This window comes from Cervus canadensis, chromosome 17, assembly GCF_019320065.1.
Source record: "Cervus canadensis isolate Bull #8, Minnesota chromosome 17, ASM1932006v1, whole genome shotgun sequence".
Lineage (NCBI taxonomy): Eukaryota > Metazoa > Chordata > Mammalia > Artiodactyla > Cervidae > Cervus > Cervus canadensis.
The window spans coordinates 37,512,842-37,534,793 of NC_057402.1; the positions used below are offsets into that span (position 1 = coordinate 37,512,842).

General features: G+C 48.8%; 1 protein-coding gene and 1 pseudogene across 1 annotated transcript; one reads left to right on the plus strand and one right to left on the minus strand.

Moving 5' to 3' along the window:
* The first annotated feature begins 758 nt into the window (after positions 1-758).
* On the plus strand, positions 759-2,981 carry LOC122454937 (annotated as a pseudogene).
* A 9,498-nt stretch (positions 2,982-12,479) lies between these two features.
* On the minus strand, positions 12,480-19,588 carry CRABP1 (cellular retinoic acid binding protein 1). The gene is made up of 4 exons (XM_043434367.1): positions 19,232-19,588; positions 18,511-18,689; positions 16,397-16,510; positions 12,480-12,766 (listed from the first exon to the last, which is right to left on the minus strand). Exons 1-4 carry the CDS (start codon positions 19,299-19,301, stop codon positions 12,716-12,718), a joined length of 414 nt encoding a protein of 137 aa, XP_043290302.1. The 5' UTR covers positions 19,302-19,588; the 3' UTR covers positions 12,480-12,715.
* Positions 19,589-21,952: the final 2,364 nt, after the last annotated feature.

Consider the following 21,952-nt stretch of genomic DNA (forward strand, 5'->3'; position numbering starts at 1 on the left):
ATAGAATCACTTCATTTCAAAATATAAGGTTTCTTTAACTAGAATGGAAAAGGAAAATGTGAAGGGCAGGCAAAATTTAACTGCTATGGTCCCAGGGCCACTAGAACAGTTGCCCAGTTTGTGCACTGTGCAGGGAGGATGGGGTGCCTTCTGTATTTGCCCAGAGAGCATTTCTTTTTCTAATTCACACAAAAGTGGACATGTGGACTACTGCCAGGCTTTGCAAAGTCGACCACACACTTTCCATTTTCCAGTGTTTAAATACTGTCTGGAAAATCCCTCCTCCTCCTTCATGTCGTTGTGCAAATGCCTTCTCCCCGCTGCACTGACTGTGATGAATCATGAGTTCCCCATGTGTGCTAAGCTGCTTCAGCTGTGTCTGACTCTGCAACCCCATGGACTGTAGCCCACCAGGCTCCTTTGTCCGTGGGATACTATAGGCAAGAATACTGGAGTGGGCTGCCATTTCCTACTCCAGGGGATCTTCCCAACCTGAATTCCCCACAAGTTCTCAGAATTATGCCTTCTGCCTCAGTCAGGGTCATACAGTTGAACAGTTGTGTTTCCTCATCTGTATCTCCTCACCGGGCCAAAGATGGGCTCCAGGAAAACAGGGAGTGGGTGTGATCTCCCCTCCCTGACTGGCAGGAGGGCTGCACAGGTGGGATCTGTTAAGTGGATGGGAAGAGACCAGAACCATCCTCCTTGCTGCCCTAGCCTCTCTCCTAGCTGTGGCTGCAGAAGCCAATTATAGGGGAATGCGGGCCAGGCACTTTGGTTACAAAATGACTATTGGCCTGACCCATGCCAACAGTCTTCTTTCTCCCCTCTCCCAGCCCCCAGAAACCTTGCCCAAAGGAAGGGGCCTCGAATGGTGCGTCCACAGGACCACCGCCCAAGGCAGGGGCTCCGGAAATCTAGCACCTCTCTCCAGGAGGCCTCTGAGGAAGAGAAGGTGGCTGGGCTCCATCGGGGCCTCACCGAGGACTGCCAGGCCACTGCTCCAGGGCTCAGCTCTAGCTCCTGATTAAAACCAGATCCAGGAGCTTGGAACCTTTGGTGAAACTAGATACTTATCAATGGAGGCAAAGGAAATATACTGTGGGAGGGAGGGAATCTGGCCAGCAGCCCAGCAGCCCTGGGCTGGGCAGCAGGTTGAGCTTTCCTTCTGAAAGGTCCCCAGGAGCCCTTGCTATGTGAGGTGATGACAGGTCTAAGAAACTGGAGGCTGGAGGGACACACCCACTGCTCTGTCACTTGCTTCCCACTTCTTCTCTTTGTCTGCTTTTTTTTCCTTCAGTTAGAAGGCCTGGGTTCAAACCAACTACCAAATTTAGTCCATTTGGGGTAAAGTTATTTAACCTCTCTGAGCTTCAGTTTTATCATCTGTAAAATGGGGGTAAAAATTGTGCCAACTTGATTAGTTTATTGTAGGATTAAAAGTGACACTGCCTGAAAAGTGCTTAGCACAGAACTTGGGACAGCGTGTGTCCTGTTAGTCGCTTCAGTCGTGTCCGACTCTTTGTGACCCTATGGACTGTAGCCCACCAGGCTCTGCTGTCCATGGGATTCTCCAGGCAAGAATACTGGAGTAGGTTGCCATTTCCTTCTCCATGGGATCTTCCGGACCCAGGGATTGAACCCGAGTCTCAAGTCTCTTGCATTGGCGGGAGGGTTCTTTACCACTAGGACCACCTGGGACACCTTGGGACAGAGTACACCCTTATTAAATGTCAGTTATTGTTATACTGTCTTTTTTTTTTCTATGAGAAGTCATTTGGTATCATTAAACTATAAACATTATTTTGTAGTCCCTTGAAGAGCTCTCATTTTCCTAGGCCCTGGGCTTGGGGCACATTCCTCCCCCACAGCAGGATACCTGGCTTCTGACTTTGCCTTCTCACCCCAGCACAAGATGGAGGCGACAGGCCGAGAGGGCTGAAGCCAGGCTAGGAACTTGGATGAGCTTCCAGGGGCTTCCTTGGGTGGGAGATGGGGCTGGGGGTTGGGCCTGGTGCTGAGGTGTGGGGGCTTACCCTGTGTTCTCGGCCTATGACTTCAGTGGAGGAACTGCCTGTGCCCCTCAGGTTGGAGTGGAGCTGGTGCCCCAAGGTGGCCCAGAGACCCCTCAGCCTGCGGGCGAGACAGAAGCTGGGATGGAGAGCAACCCCAACTCCAAGGGAGCCTCCCGGAGCCCCGCACCGCCCCTGCTGGCGCCGTGAAGCTGCACAAGAAGCTGGAGCTGAACCCCAAGGAGTCCCAGGACATCAAAGCTCTTCAGAAAAACCCCGAACAATCTGCCAAGCTCGTCAAGCAGGAGAGGATCACCCTGAAATCTACTCAGGCTGCTGTGGGGCTCACCCTAGGGGTTCTCTTTGGGAAGGTGTTCAGCTAAATGACAATCTGCCGTTTCGAGGCTTTGAGGTTCAGTTTCAAGGACATGTGTAAGCTGTGGCCCCTGCTGCAGAGGTGGGTAGACGGAAACTGACAAGAATGAGAATCTAAAAAAAAAAAAAAAGAATGAGAATCTGCGGGAGATACGCAAGGCAGAAACCCATGCAGGCCTGGAAGAGTATCGAGAGTTGAGTGAGAGGCAACCTGGACAGCAATAGGAAGAACAGAGGCTTCCTGCAGTGGCGAAGCCCACTCTGCGGCAGCCTAGCGGCCCAGCATTTTGGGCTTGAGAAGGATGTGGTTCTGCAACCATCGCCAGAAGGGCTAACAAGCAAGCAATGACTGTTCATTCCCAAGGAGAGGATTTTGAGGTTGCTGCAAAATCCTTGAGGTCTCTTTTTTCAGGGGGGCCAATATTCTTTCCTGTAGTGCAGGGCCACATTTTGGTACCCCAGGCTATGGGACCCCTCACTTCACTAGTCTGTACTCCTTGGTCCCATTCCCTGAAGGTGAGGCCTTTCCCCCAGGAGTCTGTCACTGCTCTGGGCTCTCCTGTGCATTCAAACCACAGGGCCTGCCCGTCCTAGGAATGGGGGGCAGAGGAACAGGAGAGCTAGGGAGAGAACCCTGTGGGTTTGTACTTGGGGTGGGGGATTAAGTTCTTCATTCACTAAGAGAGGAACTGGGAATACAAAGGGTTTGGGGGCAGGGAGTTTGGGAGAACTGGTTGAAGGGAAAGTGAAGTTCAGTGATGCTCTTGATTTTAATCCCCACATCAGTCATCACTATGTTCTTCAATAAAGAAGCCTGGGACCTAAAAAAATGAATACAGTCTCTGGTGATCACAATAAGGGAAACATTTCGTGTCACCAGTGGTAGAAAAAGCATTGGCTCTGGGGTCAGACGGCCCAGGATTGTAATCTCAGCTCTGCCATTTACAAACTGGGTAAGTCACTCCAAGGACTTTACCTTTCTAAACCTCATTGCTCCCACCTATAAAATGGTATTACCTGACCTGCCTACGTCCCAAGATTGCTGTGCGTGTCACAAAGGATACATGTGTGAAGCGGTACTGGGAACTGTACAGAGCCATACACCTTGGTCATCATTATCTCTGCTTCCAATATTGTGCCTCTTTGCTGTCTTCTTTTCTTTGGCCCTTCTCTTCCTTTCCCCAAAAGCCTTGAGGCAAAAAACTTCATGGGTTCATAGTGTTAGGAGTCAGGAGACCTTTGAGATCATGGGTTCAGTTTTTCTATTAGAAACTACTTGGGGAAACACAAAGAAATTCAGATTCCTGGGCTCTATCCCAAACCTCGATGAGAATCAGGATCTCTTACTTTTTAAATGAAAATTTGTTTTAAATTACAAAAGTAATCCATACTCTTTCTAAATGAATTCCAGCAATACAGAAATAATGAGAGTTAAAAACAGCCAGTTCTCAGAGGTAACTGCTATTTAGCAGTTTGGTGTGTATCCTTGAGGGTTTTGTATTTGTCCTGAAAAGAGCTGACCATGTAGTTTATATTTTTCCCATTAAACAAGATCGTCACTCATTTTTAAAAACGATATAGCTTGGACATCTTTTCACATCAATACACACGCAGGCGCCTCATTCTCCTTGACAGCTGCAGAGAATTCCATGCTGTGGTTTATTGTGGTTGGTTTAACCATTTTTCTGTTGGTGGACATTTTGGATTCCCCCTGGTGATTCATATGCAGCCAGTCCAGCCTCTGTTCACATTTGGCAACCTCTGCTTTGCACAGATGGGGAGTCAGAGCCTTAGGGAGGGGATGTCAAGAACAAGAGCAACTTACTCACAAAGCAAATTAGTGGTGAAGCCAGGCTTACAATTATGATCCTCTCATGTGCTCTTTGCATTGAACTATGTCATTACAGTTATTATTTTTTTTTAATGACCAAGGGAACTTAATATTTTTCTGAACCTATTCCTGATAGGAAGAGAAAAAAAAAACAACAACTCAGTGTTAATTTTGTTTTGTGTATTTCTGAGAATTGGGTTTACCCCCAAACTTTCTCAGAGTTTTCACATTTCATTATGTTCTTTGTAAAAGTCCATGATTCAATCATTTTTCCTTGCACATTGTTTGCAAAGCCAATTTTTTTAAATGCTACAATCCCCAAATCTCACTTCCCCTGAGTATTACTATTCTTGGAGACCCTGATAAAATTTCACTTTAGGGACCCCCAGGCCCTCCCCTTCACTCACCATAATTGATGAATTTTGCTCTCCTGGAAACAAATGGAATTATACAATTGTGACCGTCATCTATTTTCTTATTAAGTAAATTTCTCCAAGTCCTGTAGGTAACTTTCCCAGAAAGATAAATTACCCAATTGTAACAAATACAATGCATAATATTTGCAGAACCCTTGTGAGAATCTGCCCTTTGCCCAGAAATTGTGCTTAATTTTCCTACAAAAGGATGGACCATTAATCCCGCCTCCCGTGGAGTAAAGAGAGGTTTGATTGGAAGTGACTCCTGCCCATCACGTCACATGCTCTTTAAAGCAGATGCCCTCAGAGCTTGGTGGTGAATTGCAGACAGATGTTTCCCAATCTACTGCCTCTACTACAAAGGGGTTGGTCAGAAACTACTCAGATTTCTGAGTAGAAAGGAAGAGATGTCATTCTCAGAAAACTGACCATATTCAGCATTGGTAACATCTACATGTTGTTTAGCACTGTCTTGGGCAAAAGATAAAGGGAACACAGGACTACAGAGTGACTCTTCTGTCTAGTACTTGCCTCTTGGGTCCTAGAACTCTGGCTTCTACCTTGGAATCAAACTAGACCCCTCCCCTGGCTCCTAAACTGTGACTTCTATTGATAAATCCCATTGCCTTCCAGAAGGACTGGATTTCTTCAGGAAATGGGTGATTTCAGGTCTGGAGCAGGAAACACATAGAAGGAGCCTGGAACGTCGTGTCATACCAAGGAATTTACCAAAGATGACCAGGGCCCTCCTGAAGGACTCAAGAGTCGATTTGAAAAGGCTCCCCCTGGCCAAAGATGGGCCACTTTCAGCATCTATAAGGATAGCAACTGCAATGAATTAAAACACATCAGCTATGTTTAGAACCACAAATTCATAGTGACTTTCAAAAAGGAAGCAAAAACAGGGACTCCCCTGGTCTAGGGGGCACTTTGAATGCTTTGAATGCAGGGGGCACTGGTATGATCCCTGGTTAGGAACTGAGATTCCACATGTTGCATGGTGTGGCAACAAAACAAAACAAAACCAACCAAACAACAGACAAACAAACAAACAAAAACTCATCAAAAATACACTGCTCTCTTTTAAAGGATGTCAAGAGGACCAATACATGACTTTGAAAACTAGTAAATACAGGGAAAGAATCAAACTTTGATTCTGCCTTTCCTATATAAGGGCTTCCCTGGTGGCTCAGACGATAAAGAACCTGCTTGCAATGTGGTAGACCTGAGTTCGATCCCTGAATTGGGAAGATTCCCCTGGAGGAAGGAATGGTTACCCACTCCAGTATTCTGGCCTGGAGAATTCCATTGACAGAGGAGCCTGGCTTGCTACAGTACATGGGTTCATAAAAAGTCAGACTCGACTGACTGACTTTCACTTTCTATATAAACTATACCTCATGATAATCACATAGAAGATGAAAGGAATTATCTTTTAATGGAAATATTCCAGCTCAAAAGTGAAGAAATAATGATAGAAGTAGAATCCCCAGGTTTCAACCTCTAGTGAAACCATGTTTCTAGGCAAAGGTCACTAGTAGCTGTTAATGTCACAGAGAGGCAAACAGACATCACGAGTCCACTGAGGGACGCACAGCAGACCCATGACCTCTGCAGAATTCTTGCCAAGAAAATCAAACCTGAATCTAAATGAGCTTGTGGCTCTAACTACCACTTCTCAAGAAATACAGGAGAAACAAAGCATTTTAAACAACACCATGGAAATGTAATCATCAAAATTTAGACTATAGGAAAATTTTAAGACAAACAACCTGTTTTTCCCACAAATACACTGTTTAAAAAAAAAAAAGAGGTAGAGGGGAACTTACAGATTCAAAGAAACTTAAGAGATGTATCAGTCAGAAAGTATGGCTATTTCAATCCTGATTTGAACAAATAGGAAGAAAAAAATTATGAGACAGGAATCTCTGAACACTGACAAGATATTTGATGATATTAGGAATTATTTTTAATTTCCAAAATGTGAGAATGATATTGTAGTCACTTTTAAGGTAATTATTAACATCTAGAGAATGGCAACCCACTCCAGTACTCTTGCCTGGAAAATCCCATGAGCGGAGGAGCACGGTAGGCTGCAGTCCATGGGGTCGCGAAGAGTCGGGCCCAACTGAGCGACTTCACTTTCACTTTTCACTTTCATGCATTGGATAAGGAAATGGCAACCCACTCCAGTGTTCCTGCCTGAAGAATCCCAGGGACTATGGAGCCTGGTGGGCTGCCATCTATGGGGTCACACAGAGTCAGACACGACTGAAGCGACTTAGCAGCAGCAGCAGCAGAGACAATATACTGAAATACTTGTAAGTAGAATCTTAAAATGTCTAGAATCTGCTTCAAAATAATCCAGGCAAGGAGAGCGTAGATGAAACAAGATGGGACACAATGGTTGTTGAAGCTGGGTGGTGGGTATATGGGAATCATTATACAATTCTATTTTTGTGTATGCCAGAGATTTTCTATAATAAAGAGTTAAAAAAAAAACAACCAAAAAAAAAAACACCTCTCAATCCAGAGAAAGAAGTCTTTCTGATCTTGACAAGCACCTACAATGATGACCCTGGGCAAATCATTTCTCCTCTCTGAGTTTCATCTCTTCACGGTTGAGAGCGCTTACAAGCAAAGCAGCCCTGATGAGTTGGGATAAGCACAACTGTCCAACCAATTTAAGGGTTTTCAGTCAGAGAAGACTTCAAATCTACTCTGACCCACATTTATCTGACCATCGGGGACTTTGCAAAAATGAATTTTTCACTCAGTGACATACTGCTTTTCTTTTATCTTAGAGGAGATGGTTTGCTGGACATTGGGGAGGGCAGATATAGAGGTAAGAGACATTTTTGAGAAGGTCCAAGGACTTTCCAGACACCAGTGAGCTTTAAAGTAAAGGCGGGAAGAGCCCTGGAGTGTATTCCCAGAGGACAGATGGCTCTGAAAGCAGTGGGTGGGGTTAGACTGGTGGTACGAAAGGTTGCATAGCAGGCTGGTTGCCCTATGTTTTCTTGATAACATCTGCTGTTCACTTGGAAATGTTGGCTGCCATGATGAGGAGAAGAAGATGAAGTAAAAGGGAATTTGAGGGACTTCCTGGTGGTCCAGTGGCTAAGACTCCAGCGTTCCCAGTGCAGACGGCCTGGGTTCAATCCCTGGTCAGGGAACCAGATCCCATATACCACAACTAAGAGTTCACATGCCCCAACAAAGATTGAAGATCCCACCTATTGCAACTAAGATCAGTGCAGCCAAATAAATAAATAAAATTTTAAAATTTTAAAAAAGAGAATTAAGAAAGATGTTACAATATGCACAGAATCTTAACTACCACAGAATATTTTGACATTATTTTTTCCTGTGAGCAAGATGGCACATTGTCTAGTTCCATAGCAGTGGTAGTCATCATCAAGACAAGACGTCCTAGAAATCTGCCGTCCAGACAGGCCCCTGTCCTTTCCATCACCTCAGTGTATCAGTTTGAAATGCTTTTACTTGCAAGTATGGAAACCACTGAATTAACAAGCTTAAACAAACAAGGGCTTTTTTCTTTTTTTAGCTCACATAGCAATACATCCAAAGAGAGGTAGGGGTTGTATTGTCTCAATGAGTCTGAGCTGACATCTTCTTTCCTCATGGTTATAAGATAGTTGCACCAGCTCCAGGCATCACAATCACATACCATATTGAGAGGCAGTAAGATGTTGCCTTCTCAGGCTCTCCTCTCTTATCAGGAAGGAAAAGCCTTTCCAGGAAGCCTTCTGGAAGACTTACCTTTATGTTTCATTAGCCAGAACTGGGTCACATGCTCAACGCTAGTTACAATGCAGGCTGGGAAAAAAAGCATTGACTTTCCTAGCCTCTACTGTAGGAGGTGGATGGAAGGGGTGCTGGGACAAGCAATCAGTAAGTTTGCTTCTTCCAAGTTTTCCTGCTCCTGAGCAGGGTTTCCTGCACTATTCGCACTTTTATTTTAAATGAGTCTTGCGATCTCTATCCTCCTGCCTCTGAGATATAATATGCTATGTGTATTATATATACTACCTACCTGAGGGATTTCTCTTACTGTTGGATGGTGTTTGAGTTGAGTACTGCTGTTTGTGCCCATATGTCTGCTTTCCCTTGCAGACATCCATTCAGGAAGGTTTAGATCTTATAAAAACTGTTGGCCCTTCATCAGTCAGATAATCAGCACATGTTTACAGAGTTCTCCCCATTTGCCAAGCCCTGTGGTGGGGCAGTAGGGGGTGGTGGGGGAGGAGACAGAGATGGTTAAGCAGCCATTCCTGGCCTCAGGGACCACACAGGCTGGTTGGCGGAAAATGTCAGAAACCTAGGAGATGTGGAATGACAACACAGGACCACAATAGAAGCCCTTCAAGCACAAGGCAGGCTGTAATTGTGAGCCTGATGTGGGCACAAGAGACATAGAGAGACAATGCCCTAGAGGAGGTGAATGCAGGACTTGAAAATATAAAAGATCTGAGAGACTCAGAGGAGTGGGAATCAGGGTCTGGACCCATGTGGCTACAGGGCAGGATTGTGTAGAAATCTCTAAAGCTCTTTTGTTGTTCGGTCGCCGAGTTGTGTCTGACATTGTGACCCCATGGACTGTAGCCGGCCAGGCTTCTCTGTCCATGGGGTTTTTCAGGCAAGAATACTGGAGAGGGTTGCCATCTCCTTTTCCAGAGGATCGTCCCCACCCAGGGATGGAACCTATGTCTCTCATGTCTCCTGTATTAGCAGGCAGATTCTCTACCAGAAGCCACCAGGGAAGATAAATATAAAGCTTTTAGTACTTTACAAACCTTCATTCCACTAATCTCCACACCAACCAGGCCAAACGGATTTTATTGTCCTCATTTTACATAGCAAGGGACTAAATAATTTGTGAAAGGTTTGCTAGCCAGCATGGAGGATGGCTTAATCAGTTCCTTCCTACCCGGTTCTTTCCCCTCTATTCTTCCTTTTCTAAAAGGTTCTGCCCACTAGCCCAGGAGAGGTCACATGTCTTAGGCCTGGCCAATCATTGTATTATGTTTCCCTCAATTGTGATTGGTCCAGGGGTGGTCATATGACCTGAATCTGTTCAATAAATAAGTCAAAATGGAGTCAGAGATGGAGGGGTAGAGGGGTTTGCCTCAGATTCTAGGGCCTAAAGCCCAGTTCTTGAAGCTTTTGCTTGAATACTGAGAGTTTCCCCAGCATTCTTCACAACCAGGTCAGCACTTCCTTAAAAAAAAAAGAAAGCAATAGCTTTATTAAGATAATTTGTATATAATTCATCCATTTAAAATGCGTAATTCAGTGGCTTTTTTGGTGTGTTTGTAGAGTTGTGCAACTATCACCACATCAATCTTAGAACATTTTCATTACCACCGGCCCCCCCACCCCAGAGAAGCTTTTTACTCCCATTTCCTCCCGTTATGTCCAGCCTTAGGCAACCACCAATCCTCTCTGTGTCTGTATGGATTTATCTGTTCTGGACATCTCATAGAAATGGAACCACACGCTCTGAGGTCCTCTGTTACTGGCTTCTTGCACTTAGCGTAACGTTTTCAAGGTTCAGCTATGTTGTCGCAGAGTATGTTCCTTTATGCTGGGGCTGGTTGGGGTTGGGTTTCTAGTACTTGCAAACCAAAGGTGTGGCCAGGAGTTGAAGCCAGGTGTGACAGACACCAAAGCCCTCATTCTTTGCTTCACCTGGTGAGACCAAGACATGGAGGGTGCCAGAGAGTTTGACCTTTCTGTCGCAGACCATGGGTTTGCTGAGCAGAGGAGTGACGTGTTTAGAACAGCATCATAGTGAGGATTTTCTGATGACAGTGGTATTTTGTGTAGGTGTTCATCCTACATGTATGTGTAAATTATATATCATATGTAATGTGTCTGTGAGTTGCTTGGTCATGTCCGACTCTTTGCGACCCCATGGACTGTAGCCCACTAGGCTCCTCTGTCCGTGGAATTCTCCAGGGAAGAATACTGGAGTGGGTTGCCATGCCCTCCTCCAGGGTATCTTCCCGAGCCAGGGATGGCAGCTGGGTCTCCCACATTGTAGGCAGTTTCTTTACCATCTGAGCCACCAATGTGTGTACACACAAATATTTAAAGGTTGAAAATTATAGCAGCAACTCCCATATTGGGTCCCATGCTAATGTCTCGTGAGCAGTGTTCAAAGAGGGATGAGAAACACTGTTCCTTTTTCTCTGGAAACTGAAGAAGAAAAGGATTCAAGAGAAACAGGCTACAGCCTCTGAGTCTAAGTAAACAGTGGTGCTCCAGACAGTCCTGGTTCTTCCCTTCCTTTGAGGCGCCACTCCAGCCCCCTTCCTCCAAGAAACCATGAGGCAACTCCTCCTAGATGTAGGTAGTAGAATCTTTGAGAAAGAGCCGAAGTTCCCATCAGCAAAGTAGTGTTCTGGACTGCAGAGGTGTGATAAATCAGGTAAAGGTGTCCTCATTTACACACAGGTGGTGGCACCTGGGCCTTAGGTGTCTGCCCATCAGGGTGTGAACTCTTTGAAAGTGAAAGTATTAGTCGCTCAGTCGTGTCCCACTCTTTGCAATCCTGTGGACTGTAACCCATCAGATTCCTCTGTCCATGGAATTCTCCAGGCAAGAATACTGGAATGGGTTGTCATTTCCTTCTCCAAGGGATCTTCCCCAACCAGGGATCAAACCCAGGGTCTCCTGCATTGCAGGCAGATTCTTTGCCATCTGAGCCACCCAGGGTGAGCTCTTTAGGGTCACCTTAAACCAGTCATCTAAATTGGGTCTCACCCATGCCCACCCAGCCAACTCTGGCCTGGCTCTGCCAAGAACCCCTGTGCCTAGGATGGCAGGGAGAGATGCCCAAGAAGCCGGGCAAGCAATGCAAATTAGGGCAGGGGCAACGGTGGGTCCCATGGGAAGGCAGAGAGTGTAAGTTCCACTTAAAAAGGGGGGAAGTTGCTAAGCCAACTGTTGCCCTGTAAGAGATGCCAGATTTTCCCAACTTTTCTAAGGAAATAGAAATGCAGATTTTCATATGAATTCTCCTGGTTTTTCGAATGTTAGAGTTGGTGACTGTGGATTATTGTCCTTTTGCATGTTGGGATCCATTCTCCTCTTGGCTATATCCTAGGAGGGTAACTGTTGTGGGCAGTACCCTCCTCCCCCCACCTGCCCACTCTTTTGCCCTCTAGATTCCAGATGGGTTTGGCCAGTGGACAGAGTAAGTAGATCAGAGATTGAAAGTTGGGTGGTCAGTATATTTAACCCCCTTGTTCCAAGCCAGAGACTCTCCCCCACCCTCTGAACCCCCCTCTGCCCACATACTGGGGCTTTGGCAGTGACCACATTCTTCTGTGGACTCCACAACTCTTGTACGTAGTGGTCTCTCTTCCAGGCTACAGCTCTTGTGGTCTGATGACCTCTCTGTCTGTCTCTCTAGGGGAGTATACCAGCTCCCTACTGCTGGTCTCTGAGTACCTCACCATCCTTTGTTGGTTCTCTTCACCCCGTCCATGTAAAGGCCTGTGTAAATAGTCCCTTCATTCTGAGCACGCCTCAATTAACCCTTTCAAATGTGCCCTCCCTTTCCTGCTGGGAACCAGCAATATATCAACTAATTCAGTTAAAACACCAGCATAGTGAGGTCTAAGCACACCTGGATCTGCATTGTGAATCCTTTCAGAGGGAGCCCAGCTCGCCACCCTTGCCATATATGCCAAGCTCTGCACCAGGGCAGCAGGTAGAAGCCGAAAGCCCCTACGCAGACCAGTGCAGGGCTCAGGTCAGCAGGATCACCAAGACCTTTGTGGAAACTAAAGAGGCAGTCCAAAGAAGGAGAAAGCCTTGAGGTGTGTACACACAGTTTAATGACTGATGAAACCATACAGATGCCAGACTATGGAGCGCCAGGGACACAGAGGCACAGAGCCTTGGGGAAAACACTACAGCATTACTGGGGGGACATTGGGATCACCTAACGTTAATACCGGGGAAGAGGAGGTCCGCTGGCGGCTCAGAACTATGACATTCCTTGGGGGAACATGCATCCCACCCCCAAAGCTGGAGCAAGCTGGCCGCCTTCATTCCCGAACATAAATCCTCGTGCAGACCACGTCATCGGCGCCGAACGTCTGCAGGGAAGGAAAACCAATCAGTGCAGATGCCTGTGCAAAAATGTTAAAGCATATCGCTAATAAGGCCACTTACTGCCCTGTTAAAAACTCTTTGTAACAGACATTCAATTTCCTGTGCTGTGTGTTCATGCTCAGTGCTAAGGATTTTTTTTTTTTCCTCCCTTGAGCTCTGCACTGGCAGAGAGGCAGCTAGGGTATAGAATTATATTGTGTGCAGTTTTCCTTTGCTTCTGGAACCTGGGAGTGCTGACATAAAAAATGCAAGTTTCCTGGCTTTGGTTTTTTAAATTAAACTGAAGTGGGGGTGGTGGTATGTCATACTGGACATTTCTGAAGTGGTTCTGTCTCTTTTCAAGTGATTTCAAGAGGACAATGGGCCCGGGCCACTGAGCCCTGGGATCCAGTAATGAACAGTCAGGTGGGATATCCTTGGAAAGGGTGTAGAAGTGCCTTCTAGGAAGCGGCTGTCCATCCTGACACCTGAGATGTTGTGTCAGTAATACTCAAGGAACCTGTGAGCTAGAAACGTGGTCTTGGTTGCAAGAGCATGACATAGGCCTCCAGACCTAGGCCTGCAACTCACAGCCGGGTGAGCTGGGGCACCGCTCTGATCTCTTGGACAATTTGGAGATGGAGCAGGAGGGAGTTGAGGGCAGGAGTGCAATTGAACAAGATGATCCCACAGTTCTTTCAGCTACAGTTTTGTGACTCTTTGTTTGTTTGCTGTGGAGAGGGCACAAATCATTCCACAAATGGAGGAGGACCATTTTCTTCTGGCCTCTGAAAATACATCCCTGTAAGTAAGCTGTCTCAACTCTTCCAAAAACTGGCAATTACTCACAGGCCTGCTCCCCTGGGTCTCTCACAGATAACTGGGACAGAAAAAGCCATATGTATATTAAAAAAAAAAAATTTAAGACAAACAAACAGGATGTCTCCAGTCTGTCGACTGATGTAGGTATGTTTGTTTGCAGACATACATTTTTCTGTGGGAGAGTCCCTATCTTTCGAATTGTCAAAAGGGCCTTAGGTTAAAAACCCTGAACTAAGAGTGTGAATGGGCTTCCCTGGTGGCTCAGTGGTAAAAAAAAATCCCCCTGCAATGCAGGATCCACTGGAGACATGGGTTCCATCCTTGGGTCGGGAAGATGCCCTGGAGGAAGGCATGGCAACCCACTCCAGTATTCTTGCCTGGAGAATCTCATGGACAGAGGAGCCTGGCAGGCTACACAGTCCATGGGATCACAAAGGGTCGGACACAACTGAAGCGACTTAGCACACGTGCATGCAAGAGCTTGAACATACTTGTATCTTCCCCTGGGTCACTCAGTTGGTCATGAGATGCTGTCAGAGAACATGAGTTGGGACATTATTCTAACGTGTATTTCAGGGAAATACTAGTCATTAGTGATTATGAAGGAATCAAATGCTCATCACCAGCCTAAATAGGGAACTGCTGATCATACCGGCACAGCTATACCTCCTCTGAACACCTTCTCGGTCTTCCTCCCTCTCCTCATTAGTGAGGAATCAGCAGATGATGCTGGGTGCTGCGGGAGGGTGAGGCAGGGGTTCCCATAGAAATTCACCTCTCAAATGTCCAGACCTCTCAGAACCACGTCAGTTTTCCAAAACTCTTCCAGCTCTATGGTCATGGAGTGTCCCACGGCAGGCCAAAGTTTGGGGATTGGACTCTTTACCTGTGCTGGAATGATCGACACCTCACCCAGGCATCAAATGGCCTCATGAAACAAGAAGAAATGGCTACATTTCCAATCACGTTCGAAATGTCCTTCTCAGCCCGCAAACTATGCTGAGAGGTTCCTGAAAGAAACTCTCCATACAGTGTTCCAGACTGGTTTAAGGGACTTTACTCAGTTTTCAAAAGAAGGCAAGTTACAGCTCGGGGTTGCTGGGAGAGCTTATTTCAAGTTAACTAGAATAAATTGCCTCTTGTTTATAGAGACAGCATCTCCCTATGTTTGGATTTATTAATGATAATAACCCTTGGGACAAAAGCCCATATTTTAGATCCCAAATGCCAAGAATTAATGTTCCCTTTGAGGCTCGTATGTATGTATGTATATGTCTGCTGAGCCAGGGAGAGAGGCAAGGGTGGAGATGCAGTGGGGGAGCTGGAAGTGGGGGAAATCTCCTAACAGAATTGAGCCAGTGTGCGGGCTGCTCAGATATTACAGAGATTAATAAAATCACACTTTCTCACCAAGCACACCGAGCCTACTTAACCCTCAGCTACCCTCAAGAACTCTAAAAATCATCTCCCTCTTTGCTATCCATGGTCCCAATGAATATGTCCCTTTTTCTCTTAAATTTCCATCTCTTGGCCTCAAATTGCTCCCCCAACCCCATCAATGTATTCCTGCCCTGGAAACAACATTAACCAGGTTGCAAATGAAGCCAGTCCTTTCTCTGTGAAAGGAGGAAATCTGGGAAATCATCTCAGGGAAGGACAAGAAGCAAGAGTGAGATCAAGCGGCCTCCACTGGAGTAACAGAAACAGCTCAATTGAGGGTCTTCCTACAGAATAAACATGTAATTTCAGGGCTGAGAGGGAGCTGGATGGGGGGGAACCAGGCTTTAGTCCAAACCCTCATGTTACAGCTTGGGGAGGGAAGGGCCAGGCCTGGGTCACACAGTGAGTCCTGTCCTAGCATTCCTTGCCACCTCCTTTCCCAACATTTCAGGGTGACGCTCATTAAGACGGGGCAAGCAGGCAGTCTTAGAGGGGAGATGTTAACAACAGGCCTGATGGAGAACAAAGGATATCATTTCCTGGTTACCCACAACAGCTTTCCCATTTTCTGGGGTGGGGGTGGTTGCAGGGAGTGAAGAGGCGGGCGGGGAAGGCTGTTGTCAGGAAAGCTCAGTCTGTTCTGAAACACAAAGGGAGCATAACAGGGAGCTGTCCTTCACCCCTGCCCCCCCCCACTTCCTATGCTCCCCCAAATAAAGGGGAAGGAGGTGTGTGATTTAACTACAGAGGTTTCTAACTTGGCCTCAGCAGGTATATTTTGCATGGCCAGGGATGTTTAAAATACTTCAATCTGATTCCCTGATTACCCTCTCCAGTTAACCCTCAGACTGTCTTAAATTAGCATTTCTTGTCTGTCTCCCGGAAAGCCTTTGGAGTCTGTAAGTCCGGGGCGGGGGTGGGGGGGGGGAGGTAAAAAGACTTCCATTGCAGGCGTACTGAAATTTCTGAAATCTTTCCTAGAGAGCAAAGTGGAGAATGGTAAGGTGAGGAAAACCCCTTCCGCAGAGTGAACTCTGGGGCCTCGCAGAGCCCACGCACGCTGAGCCCAACTGGAGGGGAGGTTGGCTTAAGCAAGTCAGCAGGTCACCGCCGGGATAGTGGCTGGCAGCGCAGCATGTCTCTAGCCCCTGCTCTGCCCGCTGAGCCACTCCGCTCTCCTGCCAACCATCTAACAGTGATTTCCTCTGGCCTAAACTGTCATTTTGAGCTTTTCTGCTCACATTTTAAGCCAGGGCATAGAGTGTCTCTCCCTGAATGAGCGAGTGAGGACAATGTTGGTGGGCCCCGCTGCGGGCAGCATCTGGAAACCTTCGAGCTCCTTTTAGGCTTGGGGTGGGGGCGGTCTCACTCACCAGGATGAGCTCGTCGTTGGCCAGCTCACGGGTCCAGTAGGTTTTGGGGCCGTCCCCTTCCAGGAGAGTTTGTGTGCAGTGGATCTTGTTCTCATTCTCCCAAGTGGGTAAGCTCTGCGGGCAGGAAAACCATTAGTGACATTAATTACAGTCTTGGCAGCGGGGAGCAGAGACAACAATGAGCACGGGAGAATAATTGCTGTGCAGAGAAGCAACACATGGTCCCTGTCAGCAGTGCACAGAACCTTCTCTGAGGGCTGACCACAGATTTTATGGGAGTATAAATATACCTTATATCATACACACACACACATACACACACACACACAGAAGCAGCAAAGCCTCAGGCATGCCTTACATCATCAGGAATAAAATTGAGATCATACAATGATTCATTTATGTCAAAGTGGACTCCCCCTTCAAGCAGTTTGGTTGTTCAGGGCAAAAAGCTTCACAACAGAAATACAAAATTTTAGAATGGTTGACACCATGTTTGTGACCACATCTAGTCAGCAAATCAGGAGCTGTTCCTTGCACGGATTTGGGGATAATGCCTTTCTTTCTGTTTGCGCTCAGCAGATGCAGTACACAGCCTGCTCTGATAATCCTCAGTTTCTCTGACTCTGAGAATAAAAACACTGCCACTTCCCAGGTTACATCTCTCTAGAAAAAAAAAAATTTTTTTTTTTTAAAGATCTGAAGGGTCTTCATGCTGTCAGAGGTAGGAGGCAAAGAAGGGATTCCCCTGTAGTTTTCCCTGGTGTCTGCACGAAGCAAAATGCCGTACTGCGGGGCGAGGCGGCTGGACTGAATGTGCACATACTGACTTTTTAACTAACACATGGGACACGTTCACTAGGCATCGTGGGGATGGAAAAAGCCCTGCTCCCCAGGCTGTCCCGTGAACCTTTGATTTCTGATCAGAATTACTGTCTCCAGCAGTACTCACTGGATGTACCCAAACTGAGTCCTGCCTGTTGCCAGGCCTTTCACCTTAGACTCCCAGACCCTCCCTCTACGCTGAAGAGATGTCCTCTCTTTTGTTTTTGCAAACAGAGCAGTGACTGAGGGCTTGGATCTTGCCAGCTCCAAGCCCAGATATCATTTTCAGGCTGTGCCAACTCTGGGGGTCAAATATTGCTTCATGGGCCAGGGTGCTTCTGGGGGGCTGTGTTTCTATGTCCTCTCAAATCCGGTGCCCAGAGAGTCTCACTCTAGATCAGACAGGCAGGGCTCCGGAAAGGTGAAAAACAATTTCTCACTCTCTGGAATGCTATGAGTTTTTCTTTTTTCAAACCTTGGGGGAGAGGAGGGAGACATTTTGTCACTTTTTAAATAAGTGGTAGCATCGGCGATTTTTCCGTCTGTCCTCAAAATACATGGGTAACCAACCTTCCATTCTATTCCAGAGACCAACCAATGCGACTCTGCCCATCTAAAAAAGGAATTTACAACCCCTTGCTTCAGTCCACCGATTCATCCCAGGGGCCGATAAATGGAAACAGAATTCTTGCCCCTGAGGACTAAAAGAGGGCACTCAGTTCATTTTCCGGTCAGAATCTGCGTTGCTTTTGGAAAGATTTCGTCTTTTCCTTTAAGGAACCTAACTGAGGGCGGGCAGGAGAGGTACCGGGGCCATGAAGACTGCTGAAACTGGATCCAGAGCATTCCCAAGGGCCCAGGGACCTGGGAGGGCAGGACGCCAAGAGCTGCGGCTCCACCTGCGACAGGAAACGTGGCAGCCGCACGGCCGGGCAACCCGGCCCAGCCACCTCCTCCTCCCCAGCCGCCTGCGCTCGCGCGAGGATCGCTGCAAAATGCCGCAGAAACCCCTGCAGGGAACGCGGTGTAACCCCAAAGCCCGCGCTTTAAGCGCGGCTGTTAGCACCCCGGGAGGCAATTTAGGGATGAGGTTGGGAGGGGCTGGGGTGGGACTTTCTCCCGAGCCCAGGGCAACGCGTTGCATAGATCCTCTGGGCAAACAGCCGCTGCACACGCCCTGCAAGGAAGGCGCGCCACAGGCTGCAAAAGGAGACTGGGGTCTCGTCTGGCTGCAGCGGTTCCTGGGTAGGGAGCAGGGATCCGGGAACGCTGCCCAGACTCTGGGACCTCACCCTGCACTTGCGTCCGTCCACGGTCTCCTCCTCAAAGCCTTCTCCGACCTTGAAGTTGATCTCGGTCGTGCGCACCGTGGTGGACGTCTTGATGTAGAACTGATCCCCGTCCTGGCGGATCTCCACGTGCGGCTTGGACGCAGCCGCCACGGCCACTTTCCTCAGCATGGCGTTCACACCTGCCCCGGGAAGAACGAGGGCGACCCGGGTTCGGGTCACGGGGTCTCGCCACCCGCCCACTGTCCCAGAACTGGCCCGGCATTTCCCAAACCCTCTGACTATAGAAGAGGGACTTACAACTAAACCATTCCTCCCCCGGCTCTCGCCCTGATTTTCAAGATGCGAAACTGAGGCTCAGAGAGGGTAAATGGCTTTCCCTCGGTAGCACGTGGTAGGGCCTGATCTCAAAATGAGCCCCCAGATTTAAAGTCCCTGACCCTCCCAGGATTTCAGTAATAATATCTCCTCGCGATGATCCAGCGCGAGATAAAGGCTGAGCCGTCGGGGAAAGCGCCAAGGATCCAGCAAACGTTCGCTGGATGAGTGGATCCCGGGCTCTCCTCGCCACTTCTAGATGGGATGCTCCTTGGAATTCGCCCCGATCTAAGGCACCCAGGGCTCCCTCCTGCCTGGTGTTGGTCCCTAAAGCCGACTCCCCGCGGGCCCCGGGGCGCCTCCGGCCGCTACTCTCCGTCGGGGCGCGCTGCCCGGGCCAGCTTACCCAGCGCCTTGAGCAGCTCGTCGAAATTCTCGCTGCTGCGCATCTTCCAGGTGCCGGCGAAGTTGGGCATGGTGGCAGCGGTGGCGGCGGCGGGAAGGCGGCGGCAGGCACGGACAGCTGCGGCGCAGCGGGCACACTCTAAGCTGCAAAGGCGGAGACTGCAGCTCTGCGCCCAGCCCCACGCGCCTTGAGTCACCGGGAGAGCGCCCCCAACCCCCTCGCCGCTCCAAGCCCCGCCCCGCTAGCCCCGCCCCCGCCCCCCGCGGCCTCTACCCAGCGTGAGCCCCTCTCCCAGCCCGACTGTGCCCGCGCTCTGCCTCTTGGCGGTCCATTCGCCAGGGGTGCAAGCTTGGTACCAGCTCTCCTACAACTCTGGGAGGGGGGCGCCTCTGCCACCCCCAGGCCACCCACATCCTTCTTTAAAGTGGGTGGTAGGAGAGGGTTTGTTGTAACAAAATTGGCCAAGAGGAGAAAATTGTTGAAGCTCGGCGTTGGGGCTTGGCGAAATCACTATACCACTCTCTCTACTTTTGTATATGTTTGAGAATATACATAATATACAGATAAAATAAGTGGGTAGTAGGTCCACCAGGGGATGAGAGCCACCCTGTCCCCACTCCCAGGCATGCCTTCTGGATGCGCCCAGTAGGTCGCCTCCACTCCCAGTCCTGGATCCTATTCCGCAACCACCACCAACCCACCTAACTTCCGCTCCTCCACCACCACCACCACGAGCAGGACCACGGAAGGAAGTGGCGGAAAAGCCTCAAACCTCTCCAACACCGCCCGGCACTGCTGCGGGGAACTCAGGATCGCGCGATATTGCGGGTCCTCCGCGGTGGTATGGCGGGAGGAAGCCCAGGTCGCTGCACCCTGTGGGTAGCTCAGAGAAGGGTGGACTGAATAAGCTCCAGAAGCCTGGATATCAGCGGCCTGTTTTGCAGAAAAGTGAGACTTTGCACTTGCCGGCAGGCTGGGAGGGCCAAGTGGAGGAAATCGCTTCTCTTCTCCCTTTGATCCGAAATACGGCCCAAACCTAACGCCCCCTCAGTGCCTCCGCTACCAAAGTACAAACACTTCACCACAGCTCTTAGAGCTTTGCACGCAGACCCTAAAATTCCCTTCCAGTCTCTTCCCACTCTTCTGCCATCAATATGCCTCGGCAAACTGCCCAGCCCAGGATTCTGGGACCTGCCAGGCATCTTCCCACCTCTGATGCGCCTGCTGTGCAACCGTCGGGGAAAGCCTTTTTCCTCCTCGGGTAAATAAAATCTTGCCCACTCATGGAAGTCCACTTTTATGCCATCTCTTTTGAAATTCAGCTTCCTAATCAAATATGATGATTTTTCTCTGAACCCACTGAATTCTGTGTTTGGTCCTGCTCTTGTTAATCCTGCTATTAACTGAACTCCTGGAGGGCAGTGATTGAGCCTTTGTCAACTTGTGCTCTCTTCCACAGGCTTAGCCAGGTGGGGCTCAGTCAATAAGCATTGATCTGAGGAGGGTGTATGCACCCTGCAGCCCAGAGGTAGTGTGGGGGCGATGATTGCCAGAGGGACTGCAGGAATTAAGTGCCTGCTGAACAGGGCTCTGGCCTCTGTGGGTGCCTGGGGCTGGGGTCCTGCTCTCAGGCCCTGAGGAGCTGCCCTAGAAAACAGCTGAGGACAGGAGAGGGGAGAGGGGCTGTCCCCAGCTGGAAAAGGGTGTGGGCAGGGCCAGCTTCATGGACGTGAGACCTGTGTAGTCACACAGAGCCATGCATTTAGGAGGGCTTGGTGTTTGGTTCAGTGCTCTCCTACTGCCATCTTGAAATTATTAACCGCTTTTGGGCAAGGGGTCCTGTATTTTCATGTTGCACCAGATCCACAAATTATGTACCTGATCCTGAGTATGGGAGGCAGAGGCTAGGGCTGCCACAGAATCAAGCCCACTTAATGGAGGGTCTGGTGTCTGCACAGTGAGGGGGCAAAGTGGGGGTGCCATCCAACTAACGCAGACCTCTGTCCCCATCCAGCTCTCCTCCCCAACATGGCCTCTGCCATCTTCAGACCAGGCTGGGGAGGGGTTGAAGCAGGACAGTGGAGGGCAGTAAAGTTGGGAGTCAAAGCTACAGGGAAAGCCTTGAAGTGACTGGCAGGTATTGTAGCAAAGACACTGAATGGGCAAAAAGGGGAAAAGGAAAAGAGGATGGGGAAGTCGTGGTGCACTGCCCAGGCACTGAGCAAGGGTGGGAGAGGGTCCAGGAAGAGGAGGGGACTGCAAGTTCAGAGTGCAGGTTGATCCTGGGGTCCTGTGAACCCGCTGTCCTTGTTAATGAAGTTCAGAGGTGGCCAGGGCAGATAGAAGGAGCTAAGACTTCTTACATGCCCCAAACCTTATCAGAGGGCACGTGGAGAGGGGGGAATGCAGCTCTCTCTCCGATCTGGCTACTAGGGGAATGTCAGAGCCTGGGGGGCAGCTCAAACCCCACGAGAGTGGTATTTCTGAGAACCCAGCCTCAGGATCCAGAGCAGAGTCCCTGCTAAGGAGAGGTCAGTTGGTGGCCTGGGCCAAAGGACAGATAGGCAGAATCACCCTGACTCCTCTGGGCCTCTCTGCTCTCTCCCATTCCTTCTCTTATTTTACCCTTCCATCCACTAATCTTGCTGGGTTCAGCTCTGGAGATGGTGAACAATCAAAGTCCAGGCTCTATCTTGAGGGCCCACCATTTACCTGGGAGGG

Coding starts and splice junctions, on each gene's coding strand:
- CRABP1 (XM_043434367.1), bottom strand. CDS start 19,301: ATGCCCAACTTCGCCGGCACCTGGAAGATGCGCAGCAGCGAGAATTTC. Junction 16,511..18,510: donor TGGACGGACGCAAGTGCAGG/GTGAGGTCCCAG, acceptor TCCTGCCCGCAG/AGCTTACCCACTTGGGAGAA. Junction 12,767..16,396: donor CCAACGACGAGCTCATCCTG/GTGAGTGAGACC, acceptor CCTTCCCTGCAG/ACGTTCGGCGCCGATGACGT.